The sequence below is a fragment of the Saccopteryx bilineata genome, chromosome 7 (genome assembly GCF_036850765.1).
Source record: "Saccopteryx bilineata isolate mSacBil1 chromosome 7, mSacBil1_pri_phased_curated, whole genome shotgun sequence".
Lineage (NCBI taxonomy): Eukaryota > Metazoa > Chordata > Mammalia > Chiroptera > Emballonuridae > Saccopteryx > Saccopteryx bilineata.
The window spans coordinates 26,631,927-26,653,356 of NC_089496.1; the positions used below are offsets into that span (position 1 = coordinate 26,631,927).

Consider the following 21,430-nt stretch of genomic DNA (forward strand, 5'->3'; position numbering starts at 1 on the left):
TTTAAAGTATTTTCATTCTTATATAATTTAAATAAATTTAGACAGAGAACAGGGTATATACTCCTTGTACTTACTCACTTAATATATATATATATATAACTATCGAGGGCTTATACATTTCTGGCACTGGAACTATGAGAGAAACAAAAGTAGACAGCCTCCCTGACTTCATGGCATGTCCACTCTGGTTGGGGAGAAAGAAAAAAGGAAAAGGAAAATCAAATGTTATTGAAACTCATTATTCACAGTGGATTGACAAACACCGAACCATTGCTCTTAGGGGAAATACAGGATTAAGTTCCTAAGAGCCTCTGGTCGCCATATTTTTCCTCAACCACAACACATGATCTTGTTTTATGTGTTTTTCTGTAGAAAGACACCTTATTTAATATGTATGGTTGATCCATTAACACTGACTCACAGCCAACGGCCCCTGCCTAATGGTTCCTTATCTAACATATGTAGTTTCTGCGTAAGGCACATCACAGACTTTTTTGTGACAGGAACACTAGATAGCACTTTAGCACTGTGCTGGGGGGGCCATTTTAAACAAAGAAATCGTGGACAAGAAAACCCACAAAAATGGAAAACACATGGCACCCAGTAGACCACGAAAAGAATGTTTGTTTACCGTTTGAGAGCTGAAATCGGAAGGCAGAGCATCATCTAGTTCAGCTCAGCTGGGCATGTGTGTGTCAGGTGACCTAAATTTTTTTCCACTCTGCACTTCTCTGTGAATGACTTTGAAATACTGATTTGGGGTTACATGTTAATTAAGAGAGTAGGCCAATGCAAGAAATGTGGAATCCACAGATAATGAGGACTAACTGTACATTAAAAAAATTCACATAGTGATAGGAATTAGAAAGGAAATGAAGAGAGTTAAGGGTAGAAAGTGAGAAGGCAATGGGGAGAAAATTTAGATTGCCTATGAGGGCCATCCTCTCTGAGAAGGGGACACCTGGGTAGACATGAATAATGAGAACAAATGACTGTGAGGGGGAGGGGGAGGGGGCTTTGTAGGCAGAGGGAACACGTGTAAAAGGCTGTGAAGCGAGCATGAGCTTGAGTTGGCTTGTGTGAGGAACAGGACAAAGGTCTCCCTGTTTACCGCAAAAGTAGACTAGCAGGAGAGGAGTTTGAAAGGTGATCAGAGGATTCTGTTCTCATGGGTTATAAGAAGCCACCAAGGTTCTTAAATATACAGATGTGGGCAAACGTAGGTTACAGTTTTAATACAAAAATATATACAATAATCAATAAATAATAATATGAGAATAAACCGTTTCATAGACTCACGAATGTAAACCTACGTTTGCCCACCCCTGTCTAGATGAGCTATAGCCTATAACTCTTAAATAATTTTACAGCTCCCCTAAAATTACAAGTTAATTTTACACACCCCCCACCCCACCCTGTTCACGGTTCCTTGGTGTTCTGGTTTTGTCCCTGGTCTGTCACAGGTGCTCTTGCCGACCTCGACTCCACCGTACACAGTGACAGGGCCGCGACACGGAGGTGACCCAGAGCAGGTTTACATAATTGTTTTGACTCTCACCTACAGGAGAATGTATTAGAACCCTCCAGAGAACTCCTTAAGTTGTGCCTGCCCGCCAGGAGTTAAACCCACAGCCCTCTAGGATTGTATGGAAGACCTTTCTCTAACAGCATTTTTTTTCTTTTTTTCTTTTTTTGTATTTCTCTGAAGCTGGAAACGGGGAGAGACAGTCAGACAGACTCCCGCATGCGCCCAACCGGGATCCACCCGGCACGCCCACCAGGGGGCGACGCTCTGCCCACCAGGGGGCGATGCTCTGCCCCTCCGGGGCGTCTGTCTGCCGTGACCAGAGCCACTCTAGCGCCTGGGGCAGAGACCAAGGAGCCATCCCCAGCGCCCGGGCCATCTTTGCTCCAATGGAGCCTTGGCTGCGGGAGGGGAAGAGAGAGACAGAGAGGAAGGAGGGGGGGGGGGGGGTAGAGAAGCAAATGGGCGCTTCTCCTGTGTGCCCTGGCCGGGAATCGAACCCGGGTCCCCCGCACGCCAGGCAGATGCTTTACCGCTGAGCTAGCCGGCCAGGGCCTCTAACAGCATTTTTAGAGCAGTGACACTACATTGTGTCTAGTACAGTGGCGGGGAGTTGTCATTGTACATATGCCCCAACTCACAGAACGTGCAACAAACGCCAGGTGTGGGAGGGGACCTCAGCACTCCGGGTGACACTAATGGGGCGTCAGTGCAGGTTCATGGAGTGTAAGAAATGTAGCCTTCTGTGGGAGTGTTGACAATGGGGAGACTGTGGGCGTGCGGGGCGGGGGGGGGAAGGGGGGAGGTAAAGGCAGCCTCTCTGCCTGCCACTCAGTTCTGCTGTGAACCTAAAACTGCCCTAAAGTATAACTTTTGCAGCACACACACACACACACACACACGGAACTCTAAACTTCAGGAGTGCAGTAAGAGTATATTTAGAAGTATAAATGCGTAAGGAAGATTGCGAGGCAGCCCCAGGGCCCCCCAAAAGAAGTCAGAAAGCAGTGGCTGGGCCCCGGGGGAAGGGGAGACCCCCCGGGCAGCACTGTGCGGTGGGCGTCGGGAGGGCATGGAGGGTTTAGAGGGTCTTGATCGGGTTCCCGGGGCTGGACCGTGGGAGAAGCAGAGGGACCCGCACGTTTCTGAAGGGGAAGCAGAGGAAATGAGGCCGGAGGCCAGAGGGATCGGTGTGCTGAGGAAACTGTGAGCGGCGCGCTTTGATTCAGGGGTGAAGGAGCCACTTCTGCAACACCTGGGCCTGCCATCTGGGCACTGCTCTGCCCCCTGGGGTCACGGTGGTATTCAGGGACCCCGACGGTCTTGTGGGAGCACTGGCCGCGGAGTCTGGGGCATGGAGGCTCTTTCTCAACGTAGCTGTCTGTGCTGAGCCTGTCACTAGCTCGGCAGGAGGTAAAAATGACTTGACAGTCTCTCCCGGCTCTCACATCGGGAGTGAGAGAGTGGAGGGTGTCAGAGTGTGTGTGTGGGCCTGGGCGAGAGTGAGTCCTTAGGAACTGAGCTTTCAGTGAAGGAGAGTGGAGGGCATTGAGAAAGAAGTTCACCCACAGTTCGGGGGCACCCATGCCAGTCAAGCAGGCCCCTTCGGTGGGTCCCTGTACACTCCCATCCTCTCTGTATTTTGCCTTTCATTCTCAAAGTGTTTGGTTCCATATAGAAATTTCTCTCCTTCTCTCTCTCTGTCTCCTTCCCTCCTTCCCTCTCATCCCCCTTCTCTCCCTCCCTCCCGCTCCGGGTCGCTGGCTCTCTTTTGCATATGCATGCTCACACACACCAAATGATTATAAAAAAAAATAACTCTGAAATTTCAACTCTCAGCAAAGGATCTTTCTCCTAAACAAAAAGCTGCGTCTGAATCCAGTGTTGTCGGTTCCCTATCACCCTGCACATATGAACCACTCACCGAAAGCAGGGCAAGCATTGAAGTCCATTTGACTTCTTCAAGGCGAGGGTGATAACATTTTGGATTTCATTCTGTTTGTCCTATAAGCGTCTTGAGTTCTGGCCAAAAACCCAGGCGATGGATGAATGTGCTTTAGACCTCACTTTTTTGTCACGGGGCCAAGTGGACTTGGGAGAGAGGGTGGAGCCGTCTGTTCAGACATGATTCTTAGTGTGCCCTTTGCCTCTGGAGCCAGGGCTCTGGCCCGCGTCCAGCCTCATGGAGAGAAGATTATGGTATTTTCTAGGTAATTTTAAGGAGCACAAACCCAAAGTAAAGTCAGGTGGTTTCCAGTCTGCACTGAATTTTTCATGTAAAGGATTTGTCCTGATTTGGGTTTTCAGCAGAGCTGTATTTTAAATGATGAGGGAGAACTGTGTTCAGGAGACAGGCATGTTTTGCTTGTTTGCTAATGACCTCTGGTTCTGCTTATGGGGAGTTTTGTTAACAAATGGAAATATAGCAAAATAAAACATTCTCTTTCTGTTATACATTCTTTCTTTCTTTCTTTTTTCCTCCCGTTTCTTCTTTTTTAAACAATAGAAACCCCTGTGATAAACTGTCAAAACCAGGCTACAGATATCGGTTATTGTAGCGTCATTAATTCTGTGTGAAAATAAATTTGTCACTTTGGCAATCAAACACATTCTTCGGGTCTCCTGTCGGTGCTTTTAAACAGCCTTCTCCTGCCTGTTTGATAGATCCTATTGTTAGGAGAAAAGAACCCAAGAGATGTATTCACAAATTCTTTGAAAAGTTTCCAACCTTGGGAACCCTCCCAGCAGTAATTAGCCTTTAAGGAGACTGATAAGGAGAGCTTGGCAGGGGCTCCCCTGGGCAGTTGAAAGGTCAACCCCAGCCTCTGATGAGGGGGTTCAGCTTTCAGACCCACATCATGCTCCATGTACTCCGCCTGCACCTGCGGGCCTTGCCTTTTCCTGCCCTTTGACCCCACCCCCATCTCATCCTCTGACTACCTTTTCTTTCTTTTTTTTTTTTTTATTCATTTAGAAAGGAGAGGGGGGGGGAGAGAGAGAGAGGAGAGAGAGAAATGGGGGAGGAGCAGGAAGCATCAACTCCCACATGTGCCCTGACCAGGCAAGCCCAGGGTTTCGAACCGGCGACCTCAGCATTTCCAGGTCGACGCTTTATCCACTGCGCCACCACAGGTCAGGCCTGACTACCTTTTCTAAGAGAAAGGGAAGTCAAGACTGAAGAGGATGCAGACGATGACAAAATTCAACCAAAATAAACGCTGACCTCGAGCATGGAAATCTTCTGTCTCAGGGAAAAAATAGACCTGTCTTCGGGGAAATGTGATTGACTGAATGGAGCAGAATCGTAAGTTCTGGTTAAAGTCTAGCTAGGTCCCTGGCATGGTCTGACCCCTCTGTACTGAGACAGCATCGAAGCCCGCACCGATTTCTACTCTCCGCCCTCAGTCATCTCAACTGCGTGGCAGAACTATGGATCTGATTGAAAGCGAAGCTGAAAATTTAAAAGAGGCTTTGCTGGCTCCAGGGAGGGGCATTCTTTTACATTCGCTGCAGCCTCCTTTTGATGGAAGGCACACGAAAGCACCAAGTGAAGCTGCCATCATGGACTGTAAACGGACGTGCTCGGGAAGGAGGGAAACAGCCTCTGTCTTGCACTCCTGGGGCAATTCCAGAGATGCAGAAGTGTAGGCTGAGCGTGCCCACAAGGGTGGGTGTTAGAGGCCAAGAAAGAAGAGCCCTCCTCTTCTCGTTTGAGAGCTGTGTTTGTTTGCTAGGGCTGCCATAACAGAGCACCACAGCCTGGGGGGTTAAAACAACAGAAATTTATTGCCTTACAGTTCTTGAGGCTAGAAGTCCAAGATCAAAGTGTTGGCAAGGTGATTTCTTCCAAGGCCTCTCTCCCTGGCTTGCACATGGCCACCCGCCCCCCTGCGTCTTCACAGCCTCTTCCCTCTGTACATGTCTGCGTCCTGGTCTCTACTTCTTATAAGGACACCAGTTCTTCTCTACCAACTATTAGATTAGGGCCCACTTATATGACCTTATTAAATCTTAATTACCTCTTTACGAATGCCATCTTCATATATGGTCACATTTTGAGGTCCTGGGGGGTTAAAACTTCAACATATGAATTGTGGGGCTGACATGATTCAGCTCATAACAAAAGCCACGGATACTTCATGACCACAGTTGACCCTTGGCTGTGAACATAAAAAGTTAATAATAATGAGCTTCCCATGAAGTTCTTTCATACACGCCCCCACCCCTAGTGCCCGAAGGCCTCTCATCCATCCAAAGCTGACTCCAGGGCTGTGGAACCCTGTAGGTCACGTGGACGTGGAGGGAAAGTGGTAGCAACAATCGATGCAATGTGATTAATGGGAGAAGTGTCTCATTGGCGCTCAATAGAAAGGCCCATTTCTTTATTATCACCGTGTTAGAATACACCGACACACTGGTGCAGGCTGTCTAGTGCTCTGTGGTGCTGACGTGAATCCAGGTTTGCTTATAGTCAATGAACCATTCTCCTGTTTCTGGGCATCCCTGTTCTTTACCAAATAAATAAACATAAGAATATTCCATAGAAGAATATGTTAATATCTCTCTCTCTCTCTCTTTCTCTCTCTCTCTGGCACACACACACACACCAATTGAAATTTGTGTTACAAAAGATCTCAAATACATACTGATGCTTTAAGTCCAAAGATAAGTTTTGTTTGTTTTTAATGAAATAACATTTATCAGACATTTAACTCCCAATACCTTGTTCCTGTAGTGTGCGGAAAATCCCTGCTTGGATTTCCTTTATCCAAGTCACCAGTAGCCTCTTATTACTGTTTATGATATCTCTCTCCTCCTCAAGAACAGTCTCCTGCTCCTGGTTCCTTGTCACCATGTAGAAACACCTCAGATTTTTGCTGTGACTGGACATCAGAGATTAGATTTAAGCTAACAGAGTGAGGGGCTAGGTTCTGAACCAAAGTAGCGTGAGGAAAACAAGAGATCGCCCAAGGAAGAGGCTGAATCAGAAACCCACCAGGGAACGCAGAGGTACAGCCTCCAGGGAGACTAAGAAAGAATCACAGCCCAAAGAATCAGAAGAAAGTTACAGGCTCTGCTCACGGGTGTCATGAAGACGTGGGACTGGATCCAGATGCCACCTGCATTGTCATCCACTCGCAGTGTGTCTTGTCTGTCTCCTATTGGCTGGGCTCAATGCCAGGTGTTTGAGAGATAAATTCACATAAGAAATGGTCTGAAAAGTCAGAGATCTTACATCTAGATGGCAAGGGGTTGTCCTGAGAAAAGAAAAGAAGGTAGCTCTGGACACAAACACCAGTGCCATTAGGCGGGTGGTAATTGGATAGGAGTTTAAGGTGTCACAGACATATCCTAAAATTTGGTTTAGCTTGCTGAACCAACTTAAGAATCAATGTGCATCCACACTGACCGCTGCCACAGTCCCAACACTCTTCAGCCAACCCTATTGTTAGTCTTTTGATACTTCTCTCTCCAAGGTCATCTGGGAAACCCCGACCGCTAAATGCAATGGCTTCTTTTTCGTACTCATCTTCTATCACACTGTCTGCCACTCGTTCTTGTAGCACTCTACAGCGAGTTACACTCTCTTGGTTTGCCTTGGACCTCTCCACTGGTTCTTTCTCCTTCACTCCCTTGGCCCAGTTTTTCAAAATGTCTATCACAGGTCATTTTCTCCTTCCTCCCCACTCTCTCCTCTCCCTCAGCACCTCTTGTGAATGATTTCTTGGCATGAACTTTAATCCCAGCCTCCCTTTCAATTCCAGACCTACATTTCCACTGCCACTTAACCTCCGTGCAGTCTCCAGAGGTCCATGTGAACCATGTGTAGACTACAAAGCCAATTTTCATCCCCTCCTCTATTTCTTCTCCTGTTTGATTCTGCAGGTTCATCATTCAGTCATCCACACTAGAAAAGCTGAATTGAAAACAGTCTCATGAACGTTAGATGTTTCTGAGTCATTTCAGGCATAGCACAGTGGTCTGCACCATTAGTAGCTATCGCATGAAAAGTTCTTAACTTCAGCCCTGGCTAGGTAGCTCAGTTGGTTAGAACATTGTCCAGATATGCCAAGGTGGGAGGTTCCTTCCCCAATCAGGGCACATGCATGAATCAACCAGTGAATAAATAAATAAGTGGAACAACGAATCAATGTTTCTCTTTTCCTTTTTCACTCTCTAAAATTAATCAATCAATATTTTTTTAAAAAAACAGTTTTAACTCTATATTAAAGACCATTCATAGCATGTTCTCCCCGCCTTACCCAAACCAAAATTATTTCCTTTCTTAGGACAAATTTTCAGAGTCGCCTGCTTGTCCCCCTTCTTACCTTTACAGCTATCTGGGAATTCCATGCCGATTACAGCCAGGTATTGGCATGCTCAGCTTTCCTCTCCTGGCCTGGCTTCCTGACAGTCTATCAAAGTCTGTGCATCTTTCCAGGCGGTTCCCATCACCTGTTCTAGATAATACCTTCCTTGACCACATCAGACCATGGTAACCACCAACACGCCACCCCCCAAATCTCCGAATTCCTCTGGCACCTAACATCTGTACCACAGAATTTAGCACCTGGCTACATACTTGTTCTCTTTCTTTGGTATAAACAAGACAGAAAACCGGTCTCTTTCCCAGGGATTTGCAGACATGGTAAATTCCTCCTTGAATTTTCCCCAACAATGTGTCTTTGAGGAGGAATTTATATTCTTTCTTCCTTTAGATGGTGAAATCTACTTACCTCTTTGTGATATGATGTGTTTTCCCTTTTGTCTTAGTTATCAGGAAATTTAGAGCCCTTCACTACCAGATTGTAATAATCAGCTTATCTCAGGATCCTGGTAATAGCTATCTATTCTCTCTGCCTCTGTTGTGTGTTTATTCTTAATTTTGCAGTATATTTAACTTGTAAGATGCCATAAATCCTTTTGGAACAAAGTGAGAAAATAGACCCCCCTAGTAAACAATATTCTTCTCTTTTTATTTCATAATTTTTATTTTCCTATTTGAATTGTGAGGGGTTTTTTTAGAACGGTCGTATCTTGTATTTCTATCAATTGCCTGAAGTAGAAAGTATATGTTAGGTCCTTAATAAATCATTGTTGATAGACTAATACTTTGGGATATCCTAAATGAAATAACCTACTTTGTTAAAGTAGGTTAGATTATTTTAAACTGAGACGGAAACATCTCCTAAAAATCATTCTAGAAAAGGGCTCTAAGCACATCTATTTCAGCTAACATTCTGTTAACGTGTTTAAAATATCAGAAGACGAAAAACACAATAGAAAAGCTATAGTTTTAGCTATGACAGTATCTAAACATAGTACTTAAAACAGTTGAGAAGATTAACAAAATCGATAGTTTACTTGCAGTAACTCTTTCCGGATGACAGAGTGTGTGTGTTTTTTCTTCCTACAACCTCAAGCCCTGCAGGCTGCCTTTCTGATAATCACAACATTCAGGTGGTGTCTGATTTACCTTTTTTTCTTCCCTCACCCTCATTTTCGCGTCCCGTTTCCCTCCTGTTCTGACACAGAGTAGCAAATATTAAAATAGGCTTTCAATAAAACTACTTGCGCCAGTCATCAGATTCTTTTCTGTCTAACTTTTTTGGGGGGGAAGACGGGGAGGAAGGGGTTTCTTTTTTAAGCTCACCCAGGGAGAACAACTTTGAAAGAAACCACAAGAATGTAATCATCAAGTCACAGCCAGACTTAGCCTGCGTTCACACTTCCTGTCCTTTAACCCTCCCACCCCAACTCCAGACCCCCCCCCCACACTCACCCACCGACACATACCTATAGCTGTTATATATTTATACAGGCATGCATGCGGGAATAATCCGTATAAGTACAAACACTTTTGAGACTTAAAATTCACCCAGCTGACTGGGCTTTACCACTGTGAAAGAAGCCAGGGTTTGGTGAATCTTTCCCTTTGCTCATTTAACCAGAGGGGAAATGTTTGCCTTTTCATTTCAATATGCTCATGAGTCGCCTTCCCCAACCTTGTCCCTCTAAAGAGAGAAGAAAGAGGGTGACAAATAACAGACCCAACTATCTACATAATTATGAAATTCAAAAATACATTCACTCCCACCTCATGATCTAAACTGTATTCTCTGTCTGATGGTGGAGATGAACTAAAACTCATCTTTTTCCCCCAGAGTAACTTTTTCTTACACCAGACCCATGTGGGTCCATCTTGGTCAGCCTCATGTGACCTCTTAACCTTGCAAATTGCCCAAGGTTTGTAAGTTATACTTGGTTATTTTCCCGTGGCCATTTCTAGTGTCCTGAATCACCTCGCCTCATGTTTAACTTGTGTTTGCTTTTAGAATAGAAATTAATTTCAATTTGGTTTAGGCAAAACAGAATAAGGTAAGCTAATCTGTTGTAAAATAGGAAGCATGGCAAATATATTCTATATTTGAACAGAATATTTGAATTGCTGCTATGTGAGATTCTCTGTACCCATTCCTTCCACCATTAAAATAAATGCAAGAATCAACTATACTGATTTTAGATATAATATAAAAGACACATTGCATTTAATATCAAGAGTCACAGCCCTGGCTGGATAGCTCCATTGGTTAGAGCTTCAACCTGATACACAAAGGTTGCCGGTTCAATCCCGATCAGGACACATACAGAAACAGATAGATGTTTATTTCTCTATCTCTCTCTCCCTTCCTCTCTTTAAAATCAACAAATATAAATAAATTTTTTAAAAAATCAGGAGACGCAGGAGTGAAGACCTGCAAAAAACTCACCTCTACCCTTTGAGAATGCACCCTTCATATATATAGTCAATTGTTGAAGCAAGAAGTAGAACTAGAAATTTAATTATTTCAATAATTCTCCATTAGATTTTTAAACCTGTTTGATGGAACAAATCTGTGTATTTGGGCTTATGACTTCTAGAAAAGAAATGGTATTTGTCCAACTGTTGTATTTACTAAATTTAGTGAGATCACCATGTCATATTAGCCCTGGGAACTGGTAGATATTAACCTGACAATTTAAAAATAAGTATAAATCAAAGTATAATCCAGGAACCTAGGTTTATAATTTGATATTTAAAAATAAGTTTAAAGAAATATATATGTGTATGTATAAATTTATTTATATTGGTGCGACAGTCAGCAAGCCAGATGCTAGAGTAGAGGTTGACAGTTTAAGGACCAGCCTGGAAATGTTCTGCCACTTAACCTCCCCACTAATAAAGTGCAGTTGTACAATTTGACATGAAGTAATTAAGAAATAACTAAGCAAAACTGCTTGAGCCTGTGAATACCGCTTTACACGGTCACCCTTCTAACTGCTCAAGTCTAGGCACAGCCACAAGCACGCTTTTCGCTGCTTCTAGGTCGAGCCACTTACCATCCTTCAACACATTTTAAAGCTTAACACCAACGTCCAGTCCGCGCTCTGCCTGACCGAGCGCTTCTTTTTCTAACTAATATCATGTTGGCCCTGAAACCACTGAGACATAGTAGCAATAGTTGGGGAGTGGCCAGCAAAGAGGGGCTCACTTGAACTTGCTTTCTGACATCTACAGCCACATGGTCTTTCAGAGAGAGAGAGAGAGAGAGAGACAGAGAATCAATCCAGTGAAGAGCCACCCCCACTGTACTAATGAGCCAACTGCACGGTGACCCTCTCTGTCCTGCCTTGACTCGAGTAAGCCAGAAGCCAGGACACGCCAAAGGAGCCCCGGAAGCTCCGATGAATGAAACGGCGACTCAAGAGAGCAGCCCGCTTGCTTAACTTTCTCACAATGATTGTGGACAGAGCGCTGCTACTAAAACGCCCGTTTTAAAGAAGAACCTTTAGGTGGAGCTGATATTCATAAAAAATCATGCCAGTGTCGGGAAATACTCCTTTTATGAATTAGGCAAAGCTTGTAGTTTTCGCCATGGCTTTAAACACTCGAATACTAGTCAAAACCTGTGAATATGTATACATTCTTTTATATGGATAATTATCTTCTTTATTGGTGGCGCCTCCTGGATTAGGAGGATTCTTCCATGCAAATAAGCAGCAGAGGAAGGTCGTGCAACAAAGAACACCTTTCATGTGGCTTCAGTTCTTACTTAGCAACACTTCTGCATTTTCTAGAGAGGCAAATGCTAAATTCTTGGATTGTTATATCCTTCTTTCTAATCATTTTAAATGAACGAATACAAATAAAATCCTGATATATTCTTGATTAATGCACACAAACAACAAACAGACCCACCATTTATATTCTGTTCAGAATAGCTCACCCAAAGGGTTTATGTCTAATTTTGAATTTCTGGACATGATAGAAACAGGTAAAGATATCATAATTTAGGTGCCATGAGTATTTTCTTAATATGAGCCACAGAAATTAAGATAAATACAGGCTGCTCTGTGCTTTAGAAGTAAGTTGCAACTAACTTAGTTTTTCAGTGATAGTACCAAATTTGCAACACCTCTTTTGGGCCAAGATAGTTGGTGTTTTGGTTTGGTTTGGTTTGTTTGTTTGTTCAAGCACTTTCTTTTTACGGTAGAGGAATCCACTTTTTGTGTGAGCCTGAAGTTTTGGGGTCCTTTGGTGGTTTTTAAAAAAGTGATATTGTGGTCTTGCATCTGAATGTTTCCTGGAAGAACCGGCTGGCTTTTTATATTAATAACTTCACGGGAATCCACATGATGATTTTTTGTGTGTGTGACAGAAACAGAGAAAGACAGAGAGGGGGACAGACAGACCAGAAGGGAGAGAGATGAGAAGCATCAGTTCTTCACTGTGGTGCCTTAGTTTTTTATTGATTGCTTTTTTATATGTGCCCTGACCGGAGGGCTACAGCAGACTGAGTAACCCCTTGCTCAAGCCAGCAACCTTGGGCTCAAGCTGGTGAGCCTTGCTCAAATCAGATGAGCCCACGCTCAAGCTGGCGACCTTGGGGTTTCGAGCTAGGTTCCTCCATGTCTCAGTCCAATACTTTATCCACTGCGCCACCACCTGGTCAGGCCACATGATAACTATTGAAGGGCATTTTCTTATTGCTCATTGTTTAGAATTTTGGTCATCATTTTTTTTCCTCAACAGGATATAATAATGCTCAAGATAAGATTCTGTTGGTTTCCCTTTCACTTCAGAATAAAAGTGCAGAAATTCCAGGACTCGTTCTCGGCCCCCACCCACCTACCCATGCATTACTCCCCTCCACTCCAAAAAAAAAAAAATTTAGGGATTGGAGAAATATTTCTAGTATTGTTAGTCTGCTTGGAAAGCGAATCATTTAGAGGCATCAGAACCTCAAGGACCACAGTATTTAGAGGTGTTAGGCATTTTAACGCAGATCTTTTTATCACCAACCTTCAAAATACTGCAGCCTGTTAGGATACAAAGAAGACAACAAAAAATAGGAAGATAAAGCAAGCATTCTATTTTCTAGATGTGACTCTGATACATTTCTGACATCAGAAATAGAAATTCATCTCTCATAAAATCATTCTGTAGTTAACTGATTGGAAAAATATGCAGCTCTCCTCATTGTCAGAAGTATACTTATAAAATCAAAGCTCACATCGAGAGATCAAGTCTATTGTAAAATGTTGATGGGTGTTGTACAATTTTATTTTTTAACAGAATTCACTACCTGCCTCTCTTATGTAAATGTAATATTATTTATTCCTTCTTGGTCAAATAGGAGGTCTATTACTTTCATCATTTCAAAAATCTTACTAAAAGCCAACCTGTACATTTTATATGTCTACTTTGATGAAATATAAAGTAAAAAAAACAACAACAATCACTGTGATATGAATTGCACAGAGCATCAAGGAAGATGGCTTTAATTATCATACTTAGCTTTGAATAACTATAAAAAACTTGATTCCGTTCAGTACTTACTGCACAACAGAGTCAGAATCCCAAAGCCAGTAGAAACCCTTGAGGTCCAGCCTTCTACCTTACATATGAAAAAAACTAAGATCAGGGAGAAGTTAAATTTCCCAAAGTTTGCAGTTTTTCTACTTTCTCCTCTTGCCTTTCCTACTCCATGCTTCCTATATGTCCCCATCTTTCAGACAATTTAATTTTAGTCCTTCAGCCAACCGACATTGTAGAGATGCTTAGTGAACTGGAATCCGTATCTTTGCCTTCTAGCATCTTCTTGTTCCATTCTAATGTGTGGCCTGTTCTTACTCTTTGCAGGCTAAATCCTATCCTAGTCCCTAGTTTTCAGTAGAAAAAGATCTCTGTTACTATCACAAGGTGCTAAAGATGCCCAGAATTCTGTGGGTAACATCTTTGGGATTATTAATAACTGATTCAGGAACTGAAATGCCCATTCTGATAGTGATCTTGTAAAACTCTTATCTACAAGTCACATAGGGTGTGTTCAGTAAATATTGGTGGGTTGACTGGGACAGCAAAGAGGAAAGGTAACAGATCTGTTGTCTTTTCTATGAAGACTGAAGACCATCGCTGTGTTGTATAGAGGACCACGTGGTGCCTGCAAATACAGGATGTGCTGAACAGCTAGAAAAACCAGAGTCAAACCCAACTCCACCACTTACAACCTTCGTGGCCTTGGGACAGTTACTAAACTTTGCTGAACTATAATTTTCTTTTCTGTAAATACTGTCTACCTTACAGAGATTTTATGCGGATTAAATTACACAATGCGTGTATAGAGTCAGGCACACAGCGAACACCCAACAATTTACCCTTCCCTGCCCCTCATGTCTGCCTGGGAAGTGGCTGGTCGTTGCTCCGCCGTTCTGTTTGAGAGTCAAGGTATTAAAACCAAGCCCATCTGCGTCTGGATAGTTTAGCGTTTTTGGCACAGCCTTGGAAACCTGTCTAAAACACAGGGTGTTGTGGCTCTATTTCACTGGCATGTGTCACACGTGGAGTAGGCTGTAGAATGGTGCGGTTCTCTTGTTCTTTTTTCTTTCACAGTTCACGGATACTAAACATGGCATTAGAAAAAGAAACAGCGTTTTTTTTCTCCAGTGAAATTTGATTGTTTTGAAAAAAAAACTCTTTCTACAGTTACATGCTGTGGAACAATATTTAGTTTACTAAATGGCCTTGAGTATTTTGCAGAGTAAATATTTAAAATCACCAAGCTTCTGTGGCTTTCCTATAGACAAATATTCCAGGATCTTCCTCAAAATCATTGGTCACATTTGCCCCCACAACTCTCTACCTTTTCAAAACCTGCACTATTCTGAAATCAGTGATAAGGCAAGAGAGCAAGTTGTAACAACTTTGCAAGTCCAGACGTGTATATTTCAAAATTCCAAACCAGAATCTTTATACCCAGAGGCCCTTGATATGTTTTATGAAAATGTAACTATTTTAGAATATATGTATTTACTATAAAATGTTGTCTATCAAATGTTTAAAGCAAATTTTCAGTTGAGTTTTCGGGTTACCTTTTGAGTCCCAAATGAAATAGAATGAAAAATTCCTTTACTGAAAGAAGTACAATTAATATCCAAAATAACACTGCCTTAGCCTGTGCCTACAGCATATGCTGTGCTACTTTAGGAAAGCAATGTCAGTCCACATGATACCCTGATAATAGATTCAGTCCTGACCGAAACTTTCCCAGCCTGTGAATGCATCGAGGTTAAAACAAAGCCTTTGAAAATATAAGCCTCTCTCCCTTTCCCCAAGCATGCACATACTGTAGCCTGGAATTACTTGCACAGTGACTTTTATAATGGAAGGTTCAGTCTTGGGGCTTAGGGGCGTTAAGGAAGTTGGGGGGAAAAAAACTAGAGAATAATAATAGCATTTCAATGCAATACTATTAAACATGAGAAAATTGGTTTTTGGTAACATGAATAATAACAGTTATTTCCAGATGTTAAAAAGCGAAGTCTCCAGGATAGACTACAATTTTGACTAAGTTTCCCAGAGAAGAAGCTAATAAAAGAAAAAAAGTGTGAGTGTGTGAGTGTGTGTGTGTGTGTGTGTGTGTGTGGTAGGGGCTGGAGGTGGAGAACGGCACTGGAGATGAACAGGATAAATTACTGAGAGAATGAACACATCTAATAATATCAGCTCCTTAGAAAATGAGTCTTTAAAGCTGGGTGGTAGTTATACGGCCCACTGGGTTATTAAGAGAAGATGCTAAAAATCAACTTTTTAAGGCATGTACAAGTCTTTTCTACCTTTTAACTTTAAGAAAAATGTGCTACTCGTGTTCTTTAACAAATAGTAACTGGCTTGCTAGAAAATCAAGAATTGGGGCAAGAATAATCTTCCACTGAGAACTGAAATTTAATACTCATAAGTGGTCAGTGAAGAACCAGCTACTCCACACTGCCTTTTTTTTCTATATTAATAAGGAGAAATGATACAATCATGCTACTTCGTGTTCTTGGATAGTCACATTTTCTGGAGAAAGTTTGAATCACCTTGTCCAAACAGTAAGAGGAAGAAAAAGGCTAGATAAATAGCAAACAGCCCAATAATTTTAGTTCCAAATCACTATGCAGACATGGCACTTAATACACATTTTGACATGAAAGAGTGACAGAATATTGAAATACAAAACTATAAGGCTAATGTTCTTTTAATTCTTTTTGATATCTCAATGTCATACATGTTCTTGAAATTACCACCCCCCAATTAGATACTTTTTGAGTTAAAAATAAGACATATCCCACACATATACACGCACACAATGAACTGTCTAAATCTTCTGTGTTGCTTTCCTGGTAATACAATTGTGTTCACTTGTGAACAATGCCAAAGTAATTTAATTTTTGGAAAGAGAAATCACGTATAGTTAGTACCTTAACACATTTTTGCATTCATTCGGTTTAGGTTATAAAAGTTCCTCATCTTCTCGCTGATTTTGTTCACTTTCATTTCAGCCATGCATTCTGAGACTTTTCCATTCACTATCAGTACACTTTGGGAGGTGGGTCTAATCTTTGGAACTGATTTCCTACAGAGACATTCTTTGAACATTGTATGCAGATTGTTCGTATTGCACGTTATCTTTTTCTGGTCTTGTGCTCTGGCCTGCACAGGCATTCAGTCAAACCCCTGAGTAAGACAGCTGATTAGATGAAGAAGACAGGAGGGGGGAAAAACTTCCATTGTTTAGATTTCTGTCAGAGGATGTAAGAATACTTAATTTCTTTTTATCCCTAGGGCTTTCATTATCATTTAAATTTCATTTTACATTAATTGATCAGGGATTAGTAAAGTCATTATGCAGAAATTACAATAAGACAAGCCAGATGGAATGAATAATTCATGAAGTCCAATTACGTTTTATTTCTGGTGTACTTTCAAACTTGCCTCTGACTTCTGTGCTATTTTGATGTGACAATATTCACTGGAAATCAAGAGTGCCATTTTAATTTATTGTATCCCTCCAGAGTGGCAGCATTTGTATGCAGTGGGGGTATGGTAATGCATCCCAACCACCACCTCCCTCCAAAAAACCCCCACCAATTTCAGGGCTCTTGGAAATACTGAGTGATCTTGAAAATGTGGTTCATCTCTGAAGGTTCAGGGTCGTAAGTTGAGCCACACCAGTCCACCTGATTTGGGTGCACTGACCCTAGGACGAGAGACTAGGGTCTTAGAACCGCGAGATGTTTCCCGTGTTCCCATTTTCCCGCCGCAAAGGAACCTTAATTAAACTATGGATTTGGTCCAGAGTTGGACGGGAGCAGAGTTGCAGCTACAGACAATGACCACGAGGTGGCAGGCGTTGTCTTCGTTGCAAAGGGTTCGGGACCACCGGGACCGCCGGGGTTTGCAGAGCATCCCCGCGGGTCGGATCCCTGCAGAAGGACCACAGTTGGGTTCGGGCTCCAAGCGACTCGCAAAACGTAGCCCGGCCGGAATTCGAGCGAATGAGCAGTCCAGTCCACCTGCCTGGAGTGTCTCTGGCGACGGGGACTGAAACCGCTTCCCCCCGCCACCACCCCGTCCGTCCAGCCCCCAGCCCCTTACGAGCAACCCCCACCACCCCGGGATTTATTTATGCCACTGGACAGTTGTAGTCACATTAAAGCTACGGTTCACCTTCTCGGGGACTTTCATCTCGGGAAGTTTTATGACACTTTGTGAATGTGCAAAGTTTTTAATTAGGCTCGCTAGACAGCCCGAGGCAGCAGCAGCGCCACAAAGTCTTCACGGTCTCTCTGCTTTACAGCACAACAAGCCGCTCTACTCCTTTGAAGACAATGCAGACTATGTGTACGATGTCATGTGGTCCCCCGTGCATCCCGCGCTCTTTGCCTGCGTGGACGGGATGGGGCGCTTGGACCTCTGGAACCTCAACAATGACACCGAGGTGAGCGGAGGCGCAGGCGCCGGGGCGAGAGGGCTGGGAGGGGGGCGCAGTCGGCCTCTCTCCGTCTCCCCCTCTCTCTGCAAAAAAAAAAAAAAAAAAAAAACCCCAGAATAAAAAATCGGCCTTTTTTGGACAGACCTTCCAATTGCAGCTGGGCTGTCGACCCCCCATTCTTGACTGCTCTGAAGGGAATTGGCAAATGCATTGGCCAAAAATAATTTAATCTCACTTCATCCCCAAACCGTGGCAGATCCTGGACAATTGACGATCTTTTTTTTTTTTTTTTTTTTTTGTAAAGAGCAAACCGATGCTTGTTCATGCTTTTCCCATAAGGGGAAGGACACACAGGCAAATTTCAGAGCTGTGCTAAAATAACTCTCTTTGCAAACATTTGGGAAAGTACTCTTTTGTGGTCCTTGATTTTAGATTGGGCTTTAAAAGGGAGCGATTTGTCAGTGTTCGCTCCTTGCGCGATGCCTGTTTTGAATTCATAAAGATGATTCTGTTGACTGTTTATGTTTAGATCCAGATCCAGCCTCCATTTTAATTTTCACAAGGTAAATAATCCTTGTCTAAGATGTTGACCTCACAGGTAGACTTGACTACAATAATTTCCAACTCTGAATATGTGTGTTAAACTCAGTAGTTTTAAAAAAAATGGTATTTTTAACATCACATATAGAGTACTTTACAAGGGGAAAATAGCTATTTTTTAAAAAAGCAATTGACAATAAGGGAAAAACTCTTTTTAAAAATTAGGCTATATATATATTTTTTTTAATTAATTAAAAAAAATTTTTTCCACTCAAAATTATTGAGGTTTTAATTTGGCTATGTGTGTTTTTGTTTGTTTTTTTTTAATATGAATGTTAAATAGCTTTCCATTTAATAAAATAAAATGGTTTGTTCACCATTCCCTGGTCTCAGATTCAGAGCAGCTCTCCATAAATAAGAATGGACAGGTAAGAGGAACAAGTGTTGCAAACTATATGTCAAGTGGAGAACAAGAGAAAGCTCTTTTGAAGTGTTTTGAGCAGGAAACAGCTCAGCCTTTTTAATTAGGAAGGCCACAGCTGGAGGATGTAGGGAGGAGCAGACTCACCTAGTATTTTTGTCTGAAGGGCAGGGGGAAATATCCTTCAGGTGTTATTATTGAGTCATTGTATCTTGCAAGATTATATACAACTATAACCAAATAGCTATCTTTTTGAAATATTTCAATTTAAGTCTATTCTTTCCTTTTGGCTGTAAAAACGTTATATGTGACCCTTAAGGATAAGGGTTATGTAATAAAGCATCTTCGAAGATAATCTAAAGGCATGAATACATGCAACACCCATCTTTTTGGATATTGAAATGTTTATAACATTAGTGATTATAATAGAAAAATGTTATTACTCCCATTGTAACAGTTTCCCAAAGTCTTTCATCACTGTTGATTAAAATCGTATTGCCTCTATTTGCTAGAATAAACTCGTTCACTTAAAGCACCAAAAAAAAAACCAAAAAAAACACACAGATTTTCCAGGTTGACTGAGGAGACCCCCTATACCAGAAATCAGACTTTGAAGAGGTGATGTGTATGTAATACCCAACTACAATGCAATGAGAGTGAATGTTCTCTGAAGGCCTTCATAATTCCTGTGTAACCATTTTTAGTTTGTTTGTTTGTTTGTTTGTATCAGCTTCTTAGGTAAAATGAAATGAATACCTCATCATTGACAAACATCATTCTCCCTGTCTTTTTCTCTAGATATCAAGAGACAACCACATAAAAGTTCTATACTTATACATTTCAAGAAATCAAAACTGGGCATGCGAACCATTTAGTTTTGTGGTAAACATAATTCTGCTTTCACAACAGTAGTTGATCTAGTGAGTCACATTCAAATCCAGGAATGAACTTTGAAAGCCTTCAAGTTAGCGGGGCCTCCAATAGCTCAGCTGGTAGAGCAGAGGACTGTAGTGGATGAAAAAGCCTTCAAATTATTTTCACCTTCTATCAAGTTGAACAAGATTTTTCAAATATTTGTGAGATTAGGAATTAGATTTATTTAAAAAAAAAAAAAAGAACCCTGAAATCCCAGTGTTTTGTTGATACTCAAATTACGGTACTTTTACACCAAGTTGTCCCAACTGCGCCTACGCAAAGATTATTTATAGTCATTGACCTCAGTATCACGGACCTCTGCCCAGTGTAGTGATTTATGCTGCCTTTGCAATTGAAAATAATGTGAAAATATTTGTGAAACTGAAGTACAAGAACAAGAAAGGCAGAGACGAACTAGCATTATTTTCGTTATAGATTCACCAACTCTTGAAAGGCCATTACTGGTCAAGCTAATAAAATATATTTTGTCAATCATTTGATAATTTATTAGCACGTAGGTATAGGCTGTGATAGTCATTTTTACTACTTATCTATGATAAAGTATTTTTAAGTGGTTATAATATTAATTGATTTACTTTGCTAAATTACTTAATTCCAAATAAATAAAATTCTCTAAAGGGGATTAGGCATGATTTGAAACGTAGCCAAAGATCAGTTTCTTCAGAGTGATTAATTTTTTATTATAGTCATATTAAGATTAAATAATTTTATTCAATTTTTCAAATGTTCATAAATAAAATCTGATATTGAATAGAGTGAGGTAAAGTATAATCCTGTTTGATTTCTCTAAATAATAGAGTTAAAAATTAATTCTGAAAACTCTATAGCTGAATCTCAGGTTTGTTTTCTGAACAAGCACACCAATAACAGAATGTATTGACAGAATTATGGCCCATCTAAATTCACATTGTTTTGGCCTCTGAAAGGTTTGGTTAAAAATTCAGTCTTCAGCCTGCACAGCAGGTAAGCTTTATTGTAGAAATTGTCTTTAAAAATAAATAAATAAATAAATAAATACATAGATAGATAGATGAGCTGGGGACGTTTGTTTTACATTTTTGCTCACAATGGCCATACTGTGATTTAAGCGGGTAAAAGAATTTTTATTGATGTCAGGATTAAGTTTAAACATAGATTCTTACATATGATGGCGTTTTTATTGCTATTTTAAAGATAGATGGGTATGGGGTCAATAATCTCGTATAAACAGATGGTTTCAATTCCGGGAATGCAGGAGTGTAAGGCACTGTATACCTCGTGTTTCTATCCTAAGCCCACGTGTGGATCAGACACGGGTCTGGAACAGTGGTGGGGTGACCTCGGTGGCCCTCTTTGCACTACATTTCTTTTCTTCTTGTCTTAACATTTACCTCTTTTTATTTTCTCATGGCTCATTGTCACTTCTTATTCAACACTCCTGGAGATCTGACCTTTAGATGAATAAAGTTCCAGCCTTCAAAACAAGAGTATGCACAGCCCACGATAGAAGAGGAGCAAGCACACTAAACTTTTTTTCAAATAACTAAGGGTCTTGGGACAAATGCTTCTGGTGACATCAGCACCTCCAGTTCCCTTTAGTAAGAGTTATTATTTTAATTACCCTCATTGTCAGACTTCAGATGTTTATTAGAGGAGAACTTTTCTAGGAGTCTGTCACCCCCCTGTCCTACCAGGGTATCACCCTGGAGACATTGCCAAAAGTATAGAGTG

General features: G+C 41.6%; 1 protein-coding gene across 9 annotated transcripts in view; it reads left to right on the top strand.

The window, feature by feature from the left end:
* Nucleotides 1–21,430, top strand: part of DYNC1I1 (dynein cytoplasmic 1 intermediate chain 1) — a 343,873-nt gene that overhangs the window by 302,370 nt on the left and 20,073 nt on the right. For all 9 annotated transcript variants that reach the window (XM_066238414.1, XM_066238415.1, XM_066238409.1 and 6 more), the window contains one exon: nt 17,689–17,829. In XM_066238414.1, coding sequence (XP_066094511.1) covers nt 17,689–17,829 — 141 coding nt within the window. The remainder of the gene's footprint in view (nt 1–17,688; nt 17,830–21,430) is intronic.